Raw genomic sequence first — 16632 nt, 5'->3', positions numbered from 1 at the left:
GGTTTTTTTTTTTGTTTTGTTTTGTTTTGTTTTTTAGTTCCCAATAATTTTTTCCATTTCTCCAATGAAGAAACTAAAGCAAGACAGGTCAGGTAACTTGCTCAGAGTTACACAGCTAATCAAAGGAAGAGACAGGGGGCTGGGATTGTGGCTCAGAGGTAGAGCGCTCGCCTACCATGTGTGAAATACTGGGTTCGATCCTCAACACCACATAAAAATAAAATAAAGCTATGTGTCCACTTATAACTGAAAATAAATATTAAAAAAAAAGAAAGAGACAGGGTTGGGAAGTAGCTCAGTGGTAGCACTTGCCTAGCATGTGCAAAGTCCTGGGTTTGATCCCCAGCAGAGAGAGAGAGAAGAATTTTAGCCATGGTCATCTGGCTGAAAAGCTTGTGCTTCCTACCTCCACCCTCTTCCACCCTTGCCATGTAACACCCTGCTATGGAAACAGAACCCTTTTCCTAGGGACCCACTACTTGGGACTTTTGGAAGAGAGCTAAGAATTCTGAGAAATCTCAAAACTTCTCTTCCTAGGCAGAACAAATTCCAAAGGATAAGTAAATCTAGATCTTAAGCCCCTTCCCCACATTTAAGACTTTCCTCTGAGGACACAGAAAATCGGGCTTGGATACTTCCCTTCCCTCTCCTTACCTTAACTCTCAGACTGAGAGCTTTGAGCCCTAAGGAGGGAGAATGGACAGATGGGTGGAGTGAACTTTGAGAAAGAAATATCTGGTGAAGAAGGCAGATCTCAGTTATCCACATAATAGTAACCTAAAGTTATACCCTTGTTGAACAGGGACCTAAAGTTATACCCTTCTTGTTTCAGAGTCACCTTTTAACTGTTTGGGTTTTGTTTGTTTGTTTATTTGTGGTTTTTCTTTTTTTTTTTTTTTTTTAAGTCAGGGTCCTGCCATGTTGCCCAGGTTGGCCTGGAACTCCTGGGCTCAAGAAATCCCCCTGCATCAGCCAGCCTCTAAAGTAAAACTTTACCCTCAAACCTCTAATCACTCTCTTTCCACCCAGGTTTCCCAGCAAGGCCAGTGATCTAAAGAGGAATTTCATCTAACCTTTGTCCCCAGGCCTGGCAGCTAACATGGGTAATAAGTATCTCTCAACATTGGCCCAGTGACATCTCTTTCCCTAAACAAACCAACCTCTCCTCACATCCCCCACTCTGCACTTTCATTGACTATGTGTTGACACATCTTGCCAAGATCTACCTGTAACTGGATTCATTTTTCAAGTTAGATGTTTGGCTGTTCAATCTCCTGCAAAAAGGAGTCATGCCAGCCAGACACAGTCCTTCCAGGGCCCCTGGCAGATAGGACAGAGTTGACACCACAACTGTTGAGACATTTGAGCACTGGATTTGTGTTGTTCAAAGAGGGTCTCCTGCAGCAATGACCTCCTCATGTCTCCTGGCCTTTCTACTTCTGGCTTCAGCTACAGTGGCCAGTCTCAGAGGTGGCAGTCAGTGCCCAGCTTGTGAGGGGCCCACCATGGACCTGGGGAGCCAGCGGGAGCTGCTTCTTGACCTGGCCAAGAGAAACATCCTGGACAATCTGCACCTCAGACAGCGCCCAACCCTAAACCGTCCTGTGGCCAGAGCTGCTCTGAGGACCGCACTGCAGCACCTCCATGGTCCCCCCCAGGGAACACTTCCGGAGGACGACAGGGGACAAGAATATGAGATCATCAGCTTTGCTGAGACAGGTGGGTTCCTGGCAGTTCTTCCCCAAAAGCTGACCTCTCAAGGAAAGGAAAAGTCACCTCACCAACTTCACCCTGACTTCCTCTTATCAAGCCATCCAACTCCTGCTTCCTACAGCCTGCAGTCCTAATCCCATGCTTCCACCCCCAGGCTTTCTCTGATAGCTCACACCTGACCAATGGATAGCTTGGTATTAGTAAATTTCACTTCTTAGAGATTTCTTGCCCTCATCTCCTCAGGCTCCTCTCTCTATATACCACATAAACCTCAACAGGCTATGGTATGAGCCCATACATTTCCTAGGCCTGAATCCAGGGGCTTTTTGCTATGGAGTCTGTACTTTCTCTGGCCCCAGGATCCAGTCACTTCATTCTTTCCCACTTCCTCTAGATGACTTATTTGGTAAAAAGAGAAAAAGTAGATCACCAGGACTACAAGACTTCTCCGTATCTCATGTCCACATGTACCCCATATCAGAACAAGATCAAAATAGGGCTCAGAAAAAGGGATAGGGGATAAAAGGAAGAAAGAATTGCTTACATAGAGGAGGGAGTAATTAAAGTAATTAGTGGGCATCTGGAAAGAAAATCAGGAATTCTGAGACAGGACCTGGGAAACAGAATGTAAACTGAGCTTTTGCAAGCTTTTTCATAGGTCTGGAACACTCTTCCCTTCCTTGTCCCTTTCTCCCAGGTACCACTTCAAGACCTGGCACAAACTCTGGCACCAGACAACTTGGATTCACATTTTTGCTCAGCCACTTATTAGCTGCATGACCTGGGATGTTAATAGTTTTCTTGTTTGTAAATGTGGACAATGAGGATAACTGAATGGGCTAATACAGCTAAGTCTTTAGAATGTTGAAATAGAAGGGAGCAAGAAATAAAAGACTCAGCTCCTGCCCATGAGGGACTATGGCAGGAACCTTTTCTCTCTTTACCTTCACATGGCAGAAAAGGAAAAGATAGCTCTCTGAAGTCTCTTTTATAAGGACACTAATCCCCTTCATGAGGCTCCACCCTCATGACCTAATTACCTCCTAAAAGCCCCACTCCTAATATTGTGGTTAGGATTTCAACATATGAATTTTGAGGGGACACGTTAAGTCCACAATAGCCTTTCCCAAAAAACCTCTGAACATTCAGGAGTCTAGCCCATTCCTTTTTTCTTTCTTTCTTTTTTTTTTTTAAGTTGCTGATAGATCTTTATTTTTTTAATACATGGTACTGAGAATCAAACCAGTGCCTTACACATACTAGGCACATGCACTACCACTGAGCCCCAGCCCCAGCCCCTAGCCCATTTCTTTAAAACATGGTGACTGACCAAGCACGGTGGCACACACCTATAATCCCAGTGGCTCTGGAGGATGAGGCAGGAGGATTGTGAGTTCAAAGCCAGCTTCAGTGAGGCCCTAAGCAACTCAGTAAGACACTGTCTCTAAATAAAATATTAAAAAATAAATTTAAATAAATAAATACACACACACACACACACACACATACTGAGGATGTGGCTCAGTGGTAAAGCACCCCTGAGTTCAATCTCTGGTACCAAAAATAAAAAATAAAAAGATCCATGGTGGCTGGATTCCAAGAGGACAATCTCAGTGTGTAAATGATTGTCAAACTCCTGCATGCACCTTTAAAAAAAAGTCATTGTGACCAAGCCAAGAGTCAGCGTAGGATGGAACTAATCAAAGGCATGAAAATCATAAGATATTGTTCACAGGAGGCTGCCAATATATAGTCAGCCTTCTGGCCCCTAATAATTCCTGTCCCTGCCACACAGAAAGTATAATCACAGCCTCTCAATTCCTCTCCCCAGAATTTTCATCCCACTATGGCATTAGGACCAGGCTTGAAGTTCAGGATTTCATAGGCTGAATCAGGTGAAAATATATGAAGTTCTTCTGGAAATTTCTTCAGGTGGCAGGACCCTCCATGGTATCATACTGCCTCATTAGAGCTGATTGTGAACATCTTCTCACAACTCCATGTTCAATGATGTCATATTAGTAGCTTGAAATTGGACATTGTAGAAGAATTTATACTACAGAAGTTGGGAAATACTGCAAATTAGGTCTTTAAATTTTTTTTTCCCCTGGAGACCAGTTATTAAACATTTAAACTAACTCATCACTTCTTGTGTACTAAAAATACTGAGTATTGCCTACCACACACCTAGCATACAGTGCTGAGGCAGGGACAGGATAACCATAATAGGCCAGGTGTGGTGATGCCTGCCCATAATCCTAGCAACTCAGGAAGGAGGCTGAAGCTGGAGGATAGCAAGTTCAAGACCATCCTCAGCAAATTAGCAAGGCACTAAGCAACTTAGTGAGAGCCTGTCTCAGAATAAAACAATAAAATGGGCTGGGGATGTGGCTCAATGGTAGAGCAGGCCTGGGTTAAATCCCTAGTACTATAAAAAAAAAATTCCCTTCAAAACTCTGTGGGTTGGGCTGGGGTTATAGCTCAGTGGTAGAGCACTTACCTAGCATGTGTGAGGCACTGGGTTGAATCTCCTGCATGTAAATAAATAAATAAATAAATATAGGTCCATTGACAACTTAAAAAAAAAAAACTCTGTGGGTTCTCTAAAATAATAAATTATTGGGACAAAAGTCCCCTGTGTTTCTCCTTTACTAACAAAGCAATAAATCATTCATTTATTTTTTCTCAAAAAAATAAATAAAATAAAATAATAAATTGTAGTCTACTCATCTAGACAAAAGGCACCCTGCTCTATTAAGACAAACAGACCAAAGTTAGTGTTGTGGAACAACACCCTGAAGATTCTTAGAAGACCTTTTGTCTAGTTGGGAGAGTCTACAGAACATCACCTTAAATTCTAGATCTCAAAAGATGTTAGATCTTAACCCAGGGTTTTACAGCTGACATTTTATTGATTCATATCTTTACTCTGAGACCATGTTTAACTGGTAGTGCCCTGGATTTGGATTTTATACTGAGGTCACTTCTTACTTTGAGAACCTTTTGTCAGAGAAGGGATGGAGAAAAAAAGAGTTTTAATTTTCAACCTAGCAAGTCCTTTGAGAAATATTTTTCTAAATTCTGCTAGAAAATTGAACAGTTCCTTTTTTAGTTCATCTCTCTCCTGAAATGCCTTATCATAGGCAGCTAAAATAAGCTAATTGGCATTTTCAGGATTCTGCCTGGAAATATCTCTAGCTAAATTCACAAGTTTGTTAGATATTGTTTCTGGCTTCCAAGTTACCATAGGTGATAGCCAATACAGAACTCAGGTTCCTCTCTCTTAAGCTTTCAACAGCAATTTCTTCATGGTTCTTGCTACCTTCACTAATAATCTCTTTCTTGTCCTTCTAACCTCTGCCTAACACTCAGTCCCAAGGCCAGTACTACATATTTCAGATTTTTGTTATGGTAGCATCCCACTTCTAATAGGAATTTCTTCTTCAGTTATTTATTAATTTAATATGCTAGCCCCAAACTGAACCTTTTTTGTGGTGCTGGCAATCATATCCAGGGCTTTGCCCTCACTAGGTAAGTAAGTATTCTACCATTGAGCTGTACCGCAAGCCTTATGGAGTCTTTATTTCTTCCTCCCAGTACCGGGGATTGAACCCAGGACCTTGTACTTGCTAGGCAAACCCCAACTACCACTGAGCGACACTCCCAGTTCTATTTTTTAATTTTTTTTTTTTTTGGTACCTGGGGCACTTAACCACTGAGCCACATTCCAGCCCCTTTTTGTACTTTATTAGAGACAGAGTCTCACAGAGTTGCTTAGGGCCTTGCTAAGTTGCTAAAGCTAGCTCCAAAGTTGCAGTCCTCCTGCCTCAGCTCCCGAGCTGCTGGGATTATAGATGTGTGCCACCACGCCAGGCTTAGTTTTTAAATTTTATTTTGCAACAGGATCTTGCTAAATTGCACAGGCTGCCTTGAACTTGCGATCTTCCCGCCTCCGCCTTCCAAGAATCTGTGGTTATGAGCATAAGCCACTATGTTGGGCTGCCTTTTTATTCTTTACGTGGTCAGGCTAGGGGTTTTCCAAATCTCTATGTCCTGTTTCCTTTTGATTATAGATTCTATCTTTAAATAATTTCTTTCTCATTTTACTGTATGCAACTTTTAAAAGTTGCACATCTTTTTTTTTTTTAATTTATTTTTTAGTTTTCGGCGGACACAACATCTTTTGTATGTGGTGCTGAGGATCGAACCCGGGCCGCATGCATGCCAGGCGAGCATGCTACTGCTTGAGCCACATCCCCAGCCCCAAGCTGCACATCTCGATCTTCAGTATTTTGCTAAGAAATTTCTTCTGCCAAATATCCGAGTTCATCACTCTTAATTTCTGCCTTCCATAAACCCATAGAATGTGGACACAATACAGTCCAATTTTTGCCACTTTGCAATAAGGATGATCTTTACTCCAGTTTCCAGTAAAATAGTCCTTATTTCCATCTGACACCTCATCAGAATTGCCTTTCCTTTGCATATTTCTACCAACATTTTGATCATGAGCACTTAGGTAATCTCTTAAGAAATATCACACTCCCCCCTCCTTTTATTTAGAGCCCCCTCCAGAATTGATCTTAAAACTCTGTTCTGGGAAATCTAGGTCTTTTCTAGTGTGCCTCTCCAAATTCTTCGTACCAGGCTCCAATGCCACTCCCACATTTTCAGGTATTTGTTATAGTACTATCCCACTCTCATTGCCAATTCTCTTAGCCCCTTTTGTGCTGCTATAAAGAATACCACAAATGGGGTAATTTATAATGAACACACATTTATTAGCTCATTGTTCTGGAGGCTGGGAAGTTCAAAAATCAAAGGGCCAGCAACTGGCAAGGACCTTCTTTCTTTCATCATCCCCTGGTAAAAGGACAAAGAAAAGGCAATTTGGGAGAGGGAATCATGACCTTGTCCTTTTATAAGAAACCCATTCCTCTGATAAGGGCATTAATCAATTCATGAGGGATTTGATCTCCATGACTCAAATCCCTCTCAATAGGCCCCACCTCCCAACATTACCACATTAGGGATCAAAATTCTAACATACTAACTTTAGGGGACACATTCAAATCATAGCAAATGCCAAGTGCTACAGAGAGTTCAAGTATGCTGGAAATAGAGAGGTAATTGAGAGGTAGGATTAGAAAGCTGTAATGACTGGGGCTTCTTGTGTCCACAGGCCTCTCCAACATCAACCAGACTCGTCTTAGTTTCCACTTCTCTGATAGAACTTCTGGTGGCATGGAGATCCAGCAGGCCAGCCTCATGTTCTTTATACAGCTCCCTCCTAATACCACTTGGACTATGAACATGAGGGTCCTTGTGTTGAATCCACGTGACCCCAACCTCACCTTGGCTACTCAGCAGCTGCTAGAGATGGATACCACTGGCTGGCACCAGCTCCTCCTGGGGCCTGAAGCTCAAGCTGCCTGCAGCCAAGGGCACCTTACCCTCGAACTAGTACCTGAAGGCCAGGTAGCCCCCAACTCAATCATCCTGGATGGAGCTGCCCACAGGCCTTTTGTGTCAGCCCGGGTAAGAGTTGGGGGCAAGCACCGGGTTCGCAGACGAGGCATCGACTGCCAGGGAGGGTCCAGAATGTGCTGTCGACAAGAGTTCTTTGTAGACTTCCGTGAGATTGGCTGGCACGACTGGATCATCCAGCCTGAGGGCTATGCAATGAACTTCTGCACAGGGCAGTGCCCACTACATGTGGCAGGGATGCCTGGCATTGCAGCCTCCTTTCACACTGCAGTGATCAGTCTGCTCAAAGCCAACACAGCTACTGGAACTGCTGGAGGGGGTTCATGCTGTGTGCCCACAGCCCGGCGTCCCCTGTCTTTGCTCTACTATGACAGGGACAGCAACATTGTCAAAACCGACATACCTGACATGGTGGTAGAGGCCTGTGGGTGCAGTTAGTCTTTGTGAAATGAACAAATATCCCTCACAGAGGTGCCCTTCCTCAAAGAGGGAATGATTCCATTCCTGCCTCTGTCTAGAATGTGGACTGCATCTTCCTGAGTAACTTTTCAAAACTGTCCCACCTTGGACTTGAGATCTGCATCTAAGAAGAATCACTATATTATCCTCATAACCTCTCTCCTAAGGCATCATCTTTTCAACATGTCCCTCATGCTCAAACCCCATACCAGGGACTCTGATCCACCTCCAACCATGAGCAGTTCCTTCAGGTTTCCAGGCAAAATTCACCCTTAATCAACCCCGTTATCTTCTATGCCTTCACAGTTGACTGGGTCCACTGCCCTTTCCACTCGATGGTCCCCATTCCAGGGCAGTTGACCCAGTCACTCCCTCTGATTTTTCTGGTTCTCCAAAAAGCCCCTTCCTTGGATTCACCAAAGATTAGATTATTGTTCTCCAAAGTGACACATACGCCCTCTGTGTATTGAGGCCCTTGCCTAAGTGCGTTGCTAATGCTCTCTGCACACTCACATCCATTCTTTGTTTTTTTCTTCCCTGCACTGTGCCCTTGAAGACTGACTCACCTGAGCTCCCACACCTTCTGGCTTCCTGCTGAGTTTGACCAAGGGGAGACCCAGGCAGATGACCAAGGGATAGGAGGAGACGGAGGTCAGACTATTTCTCATTCCTGCTACCTATTTATCTATATGTTATGATTCTGTGTAACTGTGGCTGGGTTGTGTCCCTGTAGCTCCCAACTGACTACACCTTCCATGATTCCAGCTCTGCCTAGATTTTGATATCATTGTGTTGACACTGATGACTTTCCCCCTTTTTAGTCCCTGGTGTTTCAACATCCCTCACTGGTTCCCTTAACCCTGCCTGTAGCTTTGTATATAATTCCTCTACTAAGTCCTCTTGATGAAGCAGACATAGTCAGTTGAGGGGGGGTCCTCTATCTCCTGCTAGGACCCTAACACCCCCAAATGACACAGAGCCTGCCTGCCTGCTTTTCTCTCTTTACATGGATTACTCAGGGCTAAGCTATTGTATCCATCTCACATTTCCTGCCTCCTCTTCTCCTAGGATGCCTCCTCCATCCTCCCAGAACCATCCTTTGATGGTCTCGTGGCTAACAAAGAACTAGATTTTGGGGCTGGGATTGTGGTTCAGCAGTAGAGCGCTCGTCTAGCACGTGTGAAGCCCTGGGTTCGATCCTCAGCACCACATAAAGAAATAAAATAAAGGTATTGTGTCCAACCACTTCTAAATAAATGTTAAAAAAAAAAACAACTAGATTTTGCCCGCTCCTCTCCTCTCTATATACTCACTCCAGGAGATGAGACAGATCAATGATCAGTCAAGCAAGCTGACACTCTGTGTGCACACATATGGTGGGAGGCCGAGGAATCCTTAAAACTGGCTGCTAGGACCTTTGGCTTGTCTTCCTTTCATCCACCCCCAAGGCTCCATCCAGGAGTCCTGCCTAGAAGCTGCAACTGGCAAGGGTCTTTTGAGTGGGAGAAGAGGAAGGCCTGGGATAAGGAGAGGGTGGCATTTGCTCAGAGACTAGGTCCTCTTTAGACCTTTGCCCTTCTTCCCCCACCATCTCCTCTCTTTGGCTGGACAGCCCTGAACCATGGGGTCGATATCGTCTGCAGCCCAAGGCCAGGTTTGCGCAAATCCCATGTGTCCTTTGGGGAACGTGATGTCTGTGTTTGCTCAGCTTATAACCCCCTCCTATCAGGGTAAGAGGTCCCCGGAATAGAAATACTAGAGGAGAAAGTCTGAGAGAGACCTCCTGGGGGAACTGCACATCTGAGCTGTAGGGCTTCCTGAGTAACCCATGAAAGTCATCCCACCTTTGAGTTGAGACCTTCATCTGAGGAGGTCTTCTGGTATATCTCCTTCTTTCTACCAGTGTCTCTCTAGTTCATCCCTGTCCCAGATCTAATCTCCTTTCCTTCAATCCCCAAAACTGAGACTGGAGTAAGGTAAAGTAAGGGGGCACTCACCCTGGAGCCAAAATTTTAAGGAGTAGGCAAAAAATTCATCAATCAATATAAGCAATATTTTAATGCAATATTTTGTGAGGGACACCAGGGATTAAACTCAGGGGTACTCCACCACTAAGCCACATCCCCAGCCCTATTTTATATATTTTTTTAAAGACAAGGTCTTACTGAGTTGCTTAGCACTTCACTTTTGCTGAGAATGACTTTGAACCCACGATCCTTTTGTCTCAACCTCCCGAGCCACTGGGATTACAGGCATGTTCCACTTGCGCTTGGCTGCAATGTTTTTTAAATGTCAAAATTAATGCAAAAAATCCATGATGAACAAAATAGCATATTTTTAAATAAACACAGGATCCATATCATTCCTTTTTTTTTTTTTGGTTCTGCTTTATGTAAAAAGGGGAAAGAATAGGTCTGTCTTCTTCCAACATTTTCTTCCTGAGCCTCGTAGCCCTTACCTCCTAACTCTTTTAGGCTGTTCTCATTTGGGCAAGACAAGTACTCCTGCTTCTGCTACTTCCTTACCCACCCCCAAGCCTGTCCCTACCCCCAGCCCCCAACCAGGTTGGTGGTAGGGCGGGCAGTGAGGCAGATGGCTGGGGTATTTATAACCCCGGAGCACTTCTTGGGAAAAGTGACTAAGATGCTAAGAGCGTATTTATAGCTGAGTTCTGACGTAAGTGTCAGTGGGGAGGTAGGGCCAGGCCAGGCGTAACAGCAAGAGGGTGGGAAGAGCTGGAAATTGGGGGCACCTGACAGGGTGTGGAGAGTCAGGATCAGTAACTCCTGCAGCCATTTCTTGCTACTTCCCATGACTCTGTTTCCTGGCACAAACAGGTAAGTCCCCCCAGGCACCACCATGGACAGACAACTCCACTTTGCAATCTCGTATTTCAAGTCTCAGGGACTAGAGGGCTGTAACTCACCTGCAGCAACCAACAGAAAGGGAATTAGGAGCTTGGGAAAATACCAGCCAAAGGACTTGAATGTTTCAGGGCCTGGAGAGAAATGCAGTGTGCACAGGAGCATGTAGGAATCTTATTGTCCCTTCTTTTGTCTCCTTTCCATATGGTGCCCTAAGTTCCAAAGAAGAGCCTGGCACCAGACATCGTGCTCCATTGCCATGTTGTCAGTATGATGAGGTCTAAAATCAGAGGTGGCAGTGATGCATCCCTGAGGATAGCCTCTGCTCTCTGGCAGTGGTGAGGGGGAATAGTAGAGGAACTAGCTCTTCCCAGACCCCTGTGGAGGATGCAGGGTCCCAGAGGGAGAGGGTAAGGCACACTCCTAATCTCTTGATTCCCAACAGCAGTCCCTTTCCAGTCCCTGGGAAGCTCTGGTCATCTAGAAGCCAGCTGCTGTCCAGTGGCACAGCACTGCCACATAGTGGACACTGGTGGTATTGAGGCCCAGCCCCCAAGGTGGGACCCCCTTTTGATGGCTCTTGACAGCTCCACCAACTGAACAGCAGGAAGAAGAATAAGTGGTATAGGGACACATTTCCAAATCACACTACCTTCCCAACAGTTTTCTCCTTGCTACCTCCCCCAGCTTCTTGAAGAAACTGGGGCAGACTGAGAAAAGCTAGCCCGAGGCCCATCCTATTAAAGGTTCTTTCTACTCCTATTTAAAGTCCTTGAAGACTAGGCAGGTGACATATACCTATAATCCAAGCTACTCAGTAGGCTGAAGCAGGAAGATCACTTGAGCCCAGGAGTACAAAGCCAGCCTAGGTGACATAGCAAAACTTTATCTTGAAAGAAATTTTTAAAAAATCAGTGAAGTGTATAGTAAGGAGGGCTGAGACTGGGAACTAAGGTTGGTGTACTCTCTTGCTTTGTTCTCAAAACCTCTTAAACCTCCCATTTCCCAACTCCATTTACAGAGGCCTCACACCACTTCTAGGATGCCTCAAACCTAGGAAACTCTTATAGCACCCTGAAAGAGAAGCAGCAGTTGGGTACAGGCCCTTCCAAGTCGCATGCCCTTCTGCCAGCCTTGATGGACTCTGCCCTGCTGTAAGGTTGCATCACTGCCACCCCCACCTCTCTGGGTTTCCCCAGACATCACAGTAGCACGTCCCCCACACCTTGTTCTGGCCCTCCTCCACATTGTGCACCAGTCCAATTGGACTCTGGGCGGACAGCACAGGCAGGGTCAGGGGGTGATTTCTATGTCCCGTGGCTCTGCCACCTTAGCATGAACAGAAGGACTCCGTTCTCCTACCACCCCCTAACCCTTCACCCCTGTCCCAGTCCCAAGTTCTAGAAATAGACCATAATCCTTCTGGACCAGAGACCCCAGAGAAATAAACACTGGAACTAACAGCTGCCTCACAGAAATTGCTGCGGGAGTGGTGACTGGGAAAAGTAAAGACTGAACTGGGGGGAAATTGCCCTTCCCCACCTGGCTTATATGGAGTCCCTCCTCTGAGTCCCAGACCTTGGGAACTGAGTATGTGAAATCATCCTCTTTCTTGCATCATGTGTGTCCACGTTGTCCCCCCGCCCTACCATGCCCCTGCCTCAAGCCACCACAGCCAGATGGTGAAACCCGAGCCCCAGGGGGGACCTTCACCCCTTGCAGGAACCTGATGGGCAGCACAGCTGGCCAATCCTAAGGTTCAGAGGGTAGGTCTGCTGGCTGACCACTAGGTGAGGAAGCCCCAGGCAGCTGGCTCTAAAGAGGCCCCAGGTCAGTAGCCAGACCATGAACTGTTTGGGTCAAACAGCTACCCATCGGACGATCCATTTACAGCCTTCCTGAGTCCCAGGCCACAGAAGACAAGTAGCCCTACCTTTGGTCAAGGGTAGCTGTGGCACTGGTGTTTGCCGCTGCTGAGCCCTTACTGGCCTCCATGCAATCAGACTCAATAGACGAGCAACTGCCATCCAAGGCTCCCGACCCAGGGTCATCCACCAGGAGCGTGGGGCTCCCAGATGTCCAGCTCTGGCTGGTGCTGCTGTGGGTACTAATATGGGCACAGGGCACAAGATCTGCATGCACCTCCTGTGAGAGCCCAACACTGGCACCCCAAGCAGAACGAGCTCTGGTCCTGGAGCTAGCCAAGCAACAAATCCTGGAGGGGCTGCACCTGACCAGTCGTCCTAGAATAATTCATGCTCCACCCCAGGCAGCGCTGACCAGAGCCCTTCGGAGACTACAGCCTGGGATTGTGGCTCCAGGGAATGGGGAGGAGGTCATCAGCTTTGCTACCATCACAGGTGGGTGAGAAAAGACATAGGCGGAGAGCAAAGAAAGGGAGAGAGAAGGGAAGACTGAAAGAAAGGCAGAGAGAGTGGGGTGTGGCAGCAGACGGAGGAGCTAGGGCAGGGAATGGTTGTTAAGACACAAGGCAGTCTCTTCTTTTTTTTTTTTTCCCCTAAAAGTGAGCATAAGGGAGAGCAGTGGGTAGACTCTAGGGAGCTTCAGAGAGAGTTTTATCTCTGCTCACATGTTAATTGTCTTCTGGGCAGACTCCTCCACTTCAATCTGCAGCTCCATGCTCACCTTCCACCTGTCCACTGTTCAGTCCCACCACCTATACCATGCCCGTCTCTGGCTGCATGTGCTCCGAACCTTTCCTGGCACTCTTTACCTGAGGATCTTCCGATGGGGCCCAAGGAGGAAGCACAGAGGATCCCGGACCCTCCTGGCAGAGCACCAAATCACTACCCCAGGCTGGCATGCCCTTACTCTGCCCTCTAGTGGCTTGAGAGGTGAGGAATCTGCTGTCTTGAAACTCCAACTGAACTGCAGATCCCTAGAAGGCAACAAGACAATTACTGGACCACTGAGGTGGCTACTGGACACTACCGGACACCAGCAGCCCTTCCTGGAGCTTAAGATTCGTGTCAACGAGCCTGAAGCAGGCCGGGCCAAGAGGAGGACTCCCACCTGTGAGCCTGAGACCCCCTTATGTTGTAGGCGAGATCATTATGTAGACTTTCAGGAACTGGGATGGCGAGACTGGATCCTGCAGCCTGAAGGTTACCAGCTGAATTACTGCAGTGGGCAGTGCCCACCCCACCTGGCTGGCAGCCCTGGCATTGCTGCTTCCTTCCATTCTGCTGTCTTCAGCCTCCTTAAAGCCAACAATCCTTGGCCTGAGGGTACTTCCTGTTGTGTCCCTACTGCCCGAAGGCCTCTCTCTCTCCTCTACCTTGACCATAATGGCAATGTGGTCAAGACAGATGTGCCAGATATGGTGGTGGAGGCTTGTGGTTGTAGCTAGCAAGAGGACCTGGGGGTTCAGATAGAAGATATCAAGTTGGGGGTTCCCAGGTAAAGGGCATCTGTGTCTGGAGGCATCAGATTTCCTGATCCGCACCTCCACCCAACAAGACCACCTGGCACTATGTCAGGGTTGACCCCTATGTGACCCAAATGCACACTTTCTTGTCCCAGACTTTTGGCCTTTTTCAGGCTGGTTGATATGTGGGCAAATGGGTAAAGTATTTCCTCTAAGGGGACTACCCAGGCAGTATGATTTTCTACCCCAAGTGAGAAGATGGCAGGGGCTAGCAGGGAAGAGAGGGAAGGAGAAGGCAGAGAAAATTACTTAATCTCTCCCAAGAAGAGTAAGTCCTCAAGAAAGGGAGGAAGCAGAAGTTTCAGCAAGCTTGGGACAGGGCAAATGGGCTGGCCAAGGGTAGGGATTGTTCAGTGCTTTAAGGGAGGGTCAAGAGGGAGATGAACAAGGTGCCAAGGGAGGGTGTTTAGGAAAACTCCAGAAGCAGAAATAAGGAAAAAGGGGTACTGAGCCTAAGAAATTCTCTGATTTTCCCTGGGGAAACACAAACATTTATTCTTTTTTTTTTTTTTTTTTCATTACCAGGGATTAAACCCAGGGCTCTTAACTACGAGCCACATCCCCAGCCCTTTCTTATTTTTTAATTTTGAGACAGGGTCTTTCTAAATTGCTTAGGCTGGTTTTGAACTTATGATCCTCTTGCCTCAGCCTCCCAAGCCACTGGATTACAGGTGTGTGCCACCATGTCCAGCTTATACTTTCTTAATAAAAGAGAGAAAGCAAATCAACAAATGTGAGTCATGAAGAAGGGCCAAGGTGATGGTCCAGAGTAATAGTTTTTAAAGTGTGATGTGGGGATCTCAAGGAGGACCCTGAGACCCTTTCAGGGTTTCCAAAAGCCAAAACTATTTGCATAATATTAAGATGTTATTTGTCTTTTTTATTCTCATTATCTCAAAATCGTACAATGGAGTTTTCCAGAGTGTTTCAAGCAATTACATCATCTTTCTAACATTATTCTTAATGGAATGTGAACTTGTGTATTCTTGTGTTATAATTTTTTGTTTTAATTTCTAATATGATAAATTGATAGATCTAGATCTCATGCAAAAAAAAAAGCTCAATAATTTTGAAGAGCATAGAGAGGTCTTAAAACATAAAAAAGTTTAAGAATTGCTGATCTATAGTGTGTTCTAAAAGAGCTCCTCTGAAGAAGGGGCAGGCATCTGGGAAGGGAGCATATGTTGTGTCCCTTCTTTTTTCAATGACCATTGGTCAGCCTGACTGAATTGGGTGCAGGGTGAAGGTCCATGACCTTCTATGTGTAAGTGGTTTGAGTCAGTCATGTGGGGAGGCAGACTCAAACAGTGTTCCCTATACGTCCCCACCCCCAGAATCACTACCCTGTTGTAGGACCTCTGGCCTGCCCCTAGCTTCACCTTTTCTTTTCCCCCTTGATTCTCAGATAGAACTGTAGGACCACTGACCTTCCAGACTTAAAAAAGTGGTCCTTGGAGACATAGCTAGGATGTGGGAGGTCTGTCTGAGAGATGACATTAAAGGGAAGGGTCTCCTTTCCGCCATCATGCTTTCTCTTCTTTATCAGAAAGACCAGAGACTGAAATAGCTGCCCCCATCCCTGAATACAGTCACTATGGCAACACAAATCCAAAGGGACAGGGCACCCCTCGTCAGGCACAACCGCTAGGCATTAACAGCCTCGCAAGTGTGCCCTCCATTTCATTGGGCTCGTACATCCCCGTCTCCGGGATCCTAACTGGGTTTTCGTGGTTGTGGTGGTGGTGGTGGTGGGAGATCTGTCAAAGCTTCTTTAGCTCCATCGTGCCTGCATTTTCCCGGACTCCAAGATGGTGTCAAGTGCCAGAACCGCCAGCAGAGGGAGCAGAAAGCCTGAAAGAGCAGAAAGTCCGCAGTGGGGAGAGGTGCGGAGGTGGCGGCAGTCTTTAGAAGTTGGAGTGAAGGGAACCTCGGGAAAGGGCTTTAGACCCAGGATTCCTTAGTGACCTTGTGAATACACACCCCGAATCCAGAGCTCCAGTCAGTGTTTCTCTCTTTTAGGCTCCCTAGATCCTTAACCTTCCGCCACAGCCGCCAACCCCTCAATTCAGTTTGCTCAAATCCTAGCTCTATCCCAACCCCTCAAAGTTCCATCCAAAGAATGAGATTGGCAGATAAACTAGAGGGTGATAGAATATTCAGTTAACACCAACAAAAGTCCACGACCCTACCTTCCAATATTATCTTTCTCGTACGAACTTCTCTCCCTTCTTTCCTCGCTCCGCAGTATTTTTCTCAGTGTATTCCTGGCTCTGGTTCAGGGACTCCTCATTGACGACTGATCCTAGAATCCATTCCGGAATTTCCTGCCAACCACCAGCAGCGTGTTAAACCGGGCAGGGGGGGGGGTGTTAGGCAGTATAGGGTCCCTCTAGGGAGGGGGAGGATCCTGGGGGTCCTGGGGGTGCAATAAGCCCGGCACCCCCTCGCTCGCTTCCAGCCACCCCACCTCATCTACCAGAACAGCAAAAGGGAGAGAAATAGGAGGGAGGTGAGGGGTGAGCGGGAAGAGCGGCGGCGCGCCAGCGGCTAAAGCAAGAAAAAGTTTTTGCAAAAGGAAAAAAAAAAGTTTGCGCTTCTCGCGGGTGGTCCCGGCTTGCGGCCCGGCGGGCTGGGCCGGCGGGAGGGCTGGGGGCCAGGTTG

The 16632-nt window shown here is 46.7% G+C and overlaps 2 protein-coding genes and 1 long non-coding RNA gene across 3 annotated transcripts; 2 read left to right on the top strand and 1 right to left on the bottom strand.

Moving 5' to 3' along the window:
* Positions 1 to 1200: 1200 nt before the first annotated feature.
* Positions 1201 to 8934, top strand: Inhbc (inhibin subunit beta C). Its single transcript, XM_046466557.2, has 2 exons — positions 1201 to 1719; positions 6896 to 8934. The coding sequence occupies exons 1-2, from the start codon at positions 1407 to 1409 to the stop codon at positions 7636 to 7638; spliced, it is 1056 nt and encodes a 351-aa protein (XP_046322513.1). The 5' UTR covers positions 1201 to 1406; the 3' UTR covers positions 7639 to 8934.
* Positions 8935 to 10132: 1198 nt separating this feature from the next.
* Positions 10133 to 14935, top strand: Inhbe (inhibin subunit beta E). The gene is made up of 2 exons (XM_046466556.2): positions 10133 to 12883; positions 13136 to 14935. Exons 1-2 carry the CDS (start codon positions 12517 to 12519, stop codon positions 13891 to 13893), a joined length of 1125 nt encoding a protein of 374 aa, XP_046322512.1. The 5' UTR covers positions 10133 to 12516; the 3' UTR covers positions 13894 to 14935.
* On the bottom strand, positions 14831 to 16620 carry LOC124108182 (uncharacterized). Its single transcript, XR_006856633.2, has 2 exons — positions 16161 to 16620; positions 14831 to 15822 (listed from the first exon to the last, which is right to left on the bottom strand). It is a non-coding gene; the product is annotated as an uncharacterized LOC124108182 (long non-coding RNA).
* Between the last annotated feature and the right edge of the window lie 12 nt (positions 16621 to 16632).

Source organism: Marmota monax, unplaced genomic scaffold, assembly GCF_021218885.2.
Source record: "Marmota monax isolate L192 unplaced genomic scaffold, Marmota_monax_Labrador192_F-V1.1 WCK01_AAM20220418_F8-fsc00151, whole genome shotgun sequence".
Classification (NCBI taxonomy): domain Eukaryota; kingdom Metazoa; phylum Chordata; class Mammalia; order Rodentia; family Sciuridae; genus Marmota; species Marmota monax.
This window is presented reverse-complemented; position numbering and strand designations above follow the sequence as displayed.

Bases quoted from the DNA above. Each gene is read 5' to 3' on its own strand.
- Inhbc (XM_046466557.2), top strand. From the start codon at position 1,407: ATGACCTCCTCATGTCTCCTGGCCTTTCTACTTCTGGCTTCAGCTACA. The intron at 1,720-6,895 runs GTGGGTTCCTGG...TTGTGTCCACAG, and splicing joins CATCAGCTTTGCTGAGACAG to GCCTCTCCAACATCAACCAG.
- Inhbe (XM_046466556.2), top strand. From the start codon at position 12,517: ATGCAATCAGACTCAATAGACGAGCAACTGCCATCCAAGGCTCCCGAC. The intron at 12,884-13,135 runs GTGGGTGAGAAA...TCTTCTGGGCAG, and splicing joins CAGCTTTGCTACCATCACAG to ACTCCTCCACTTCAATCTGC.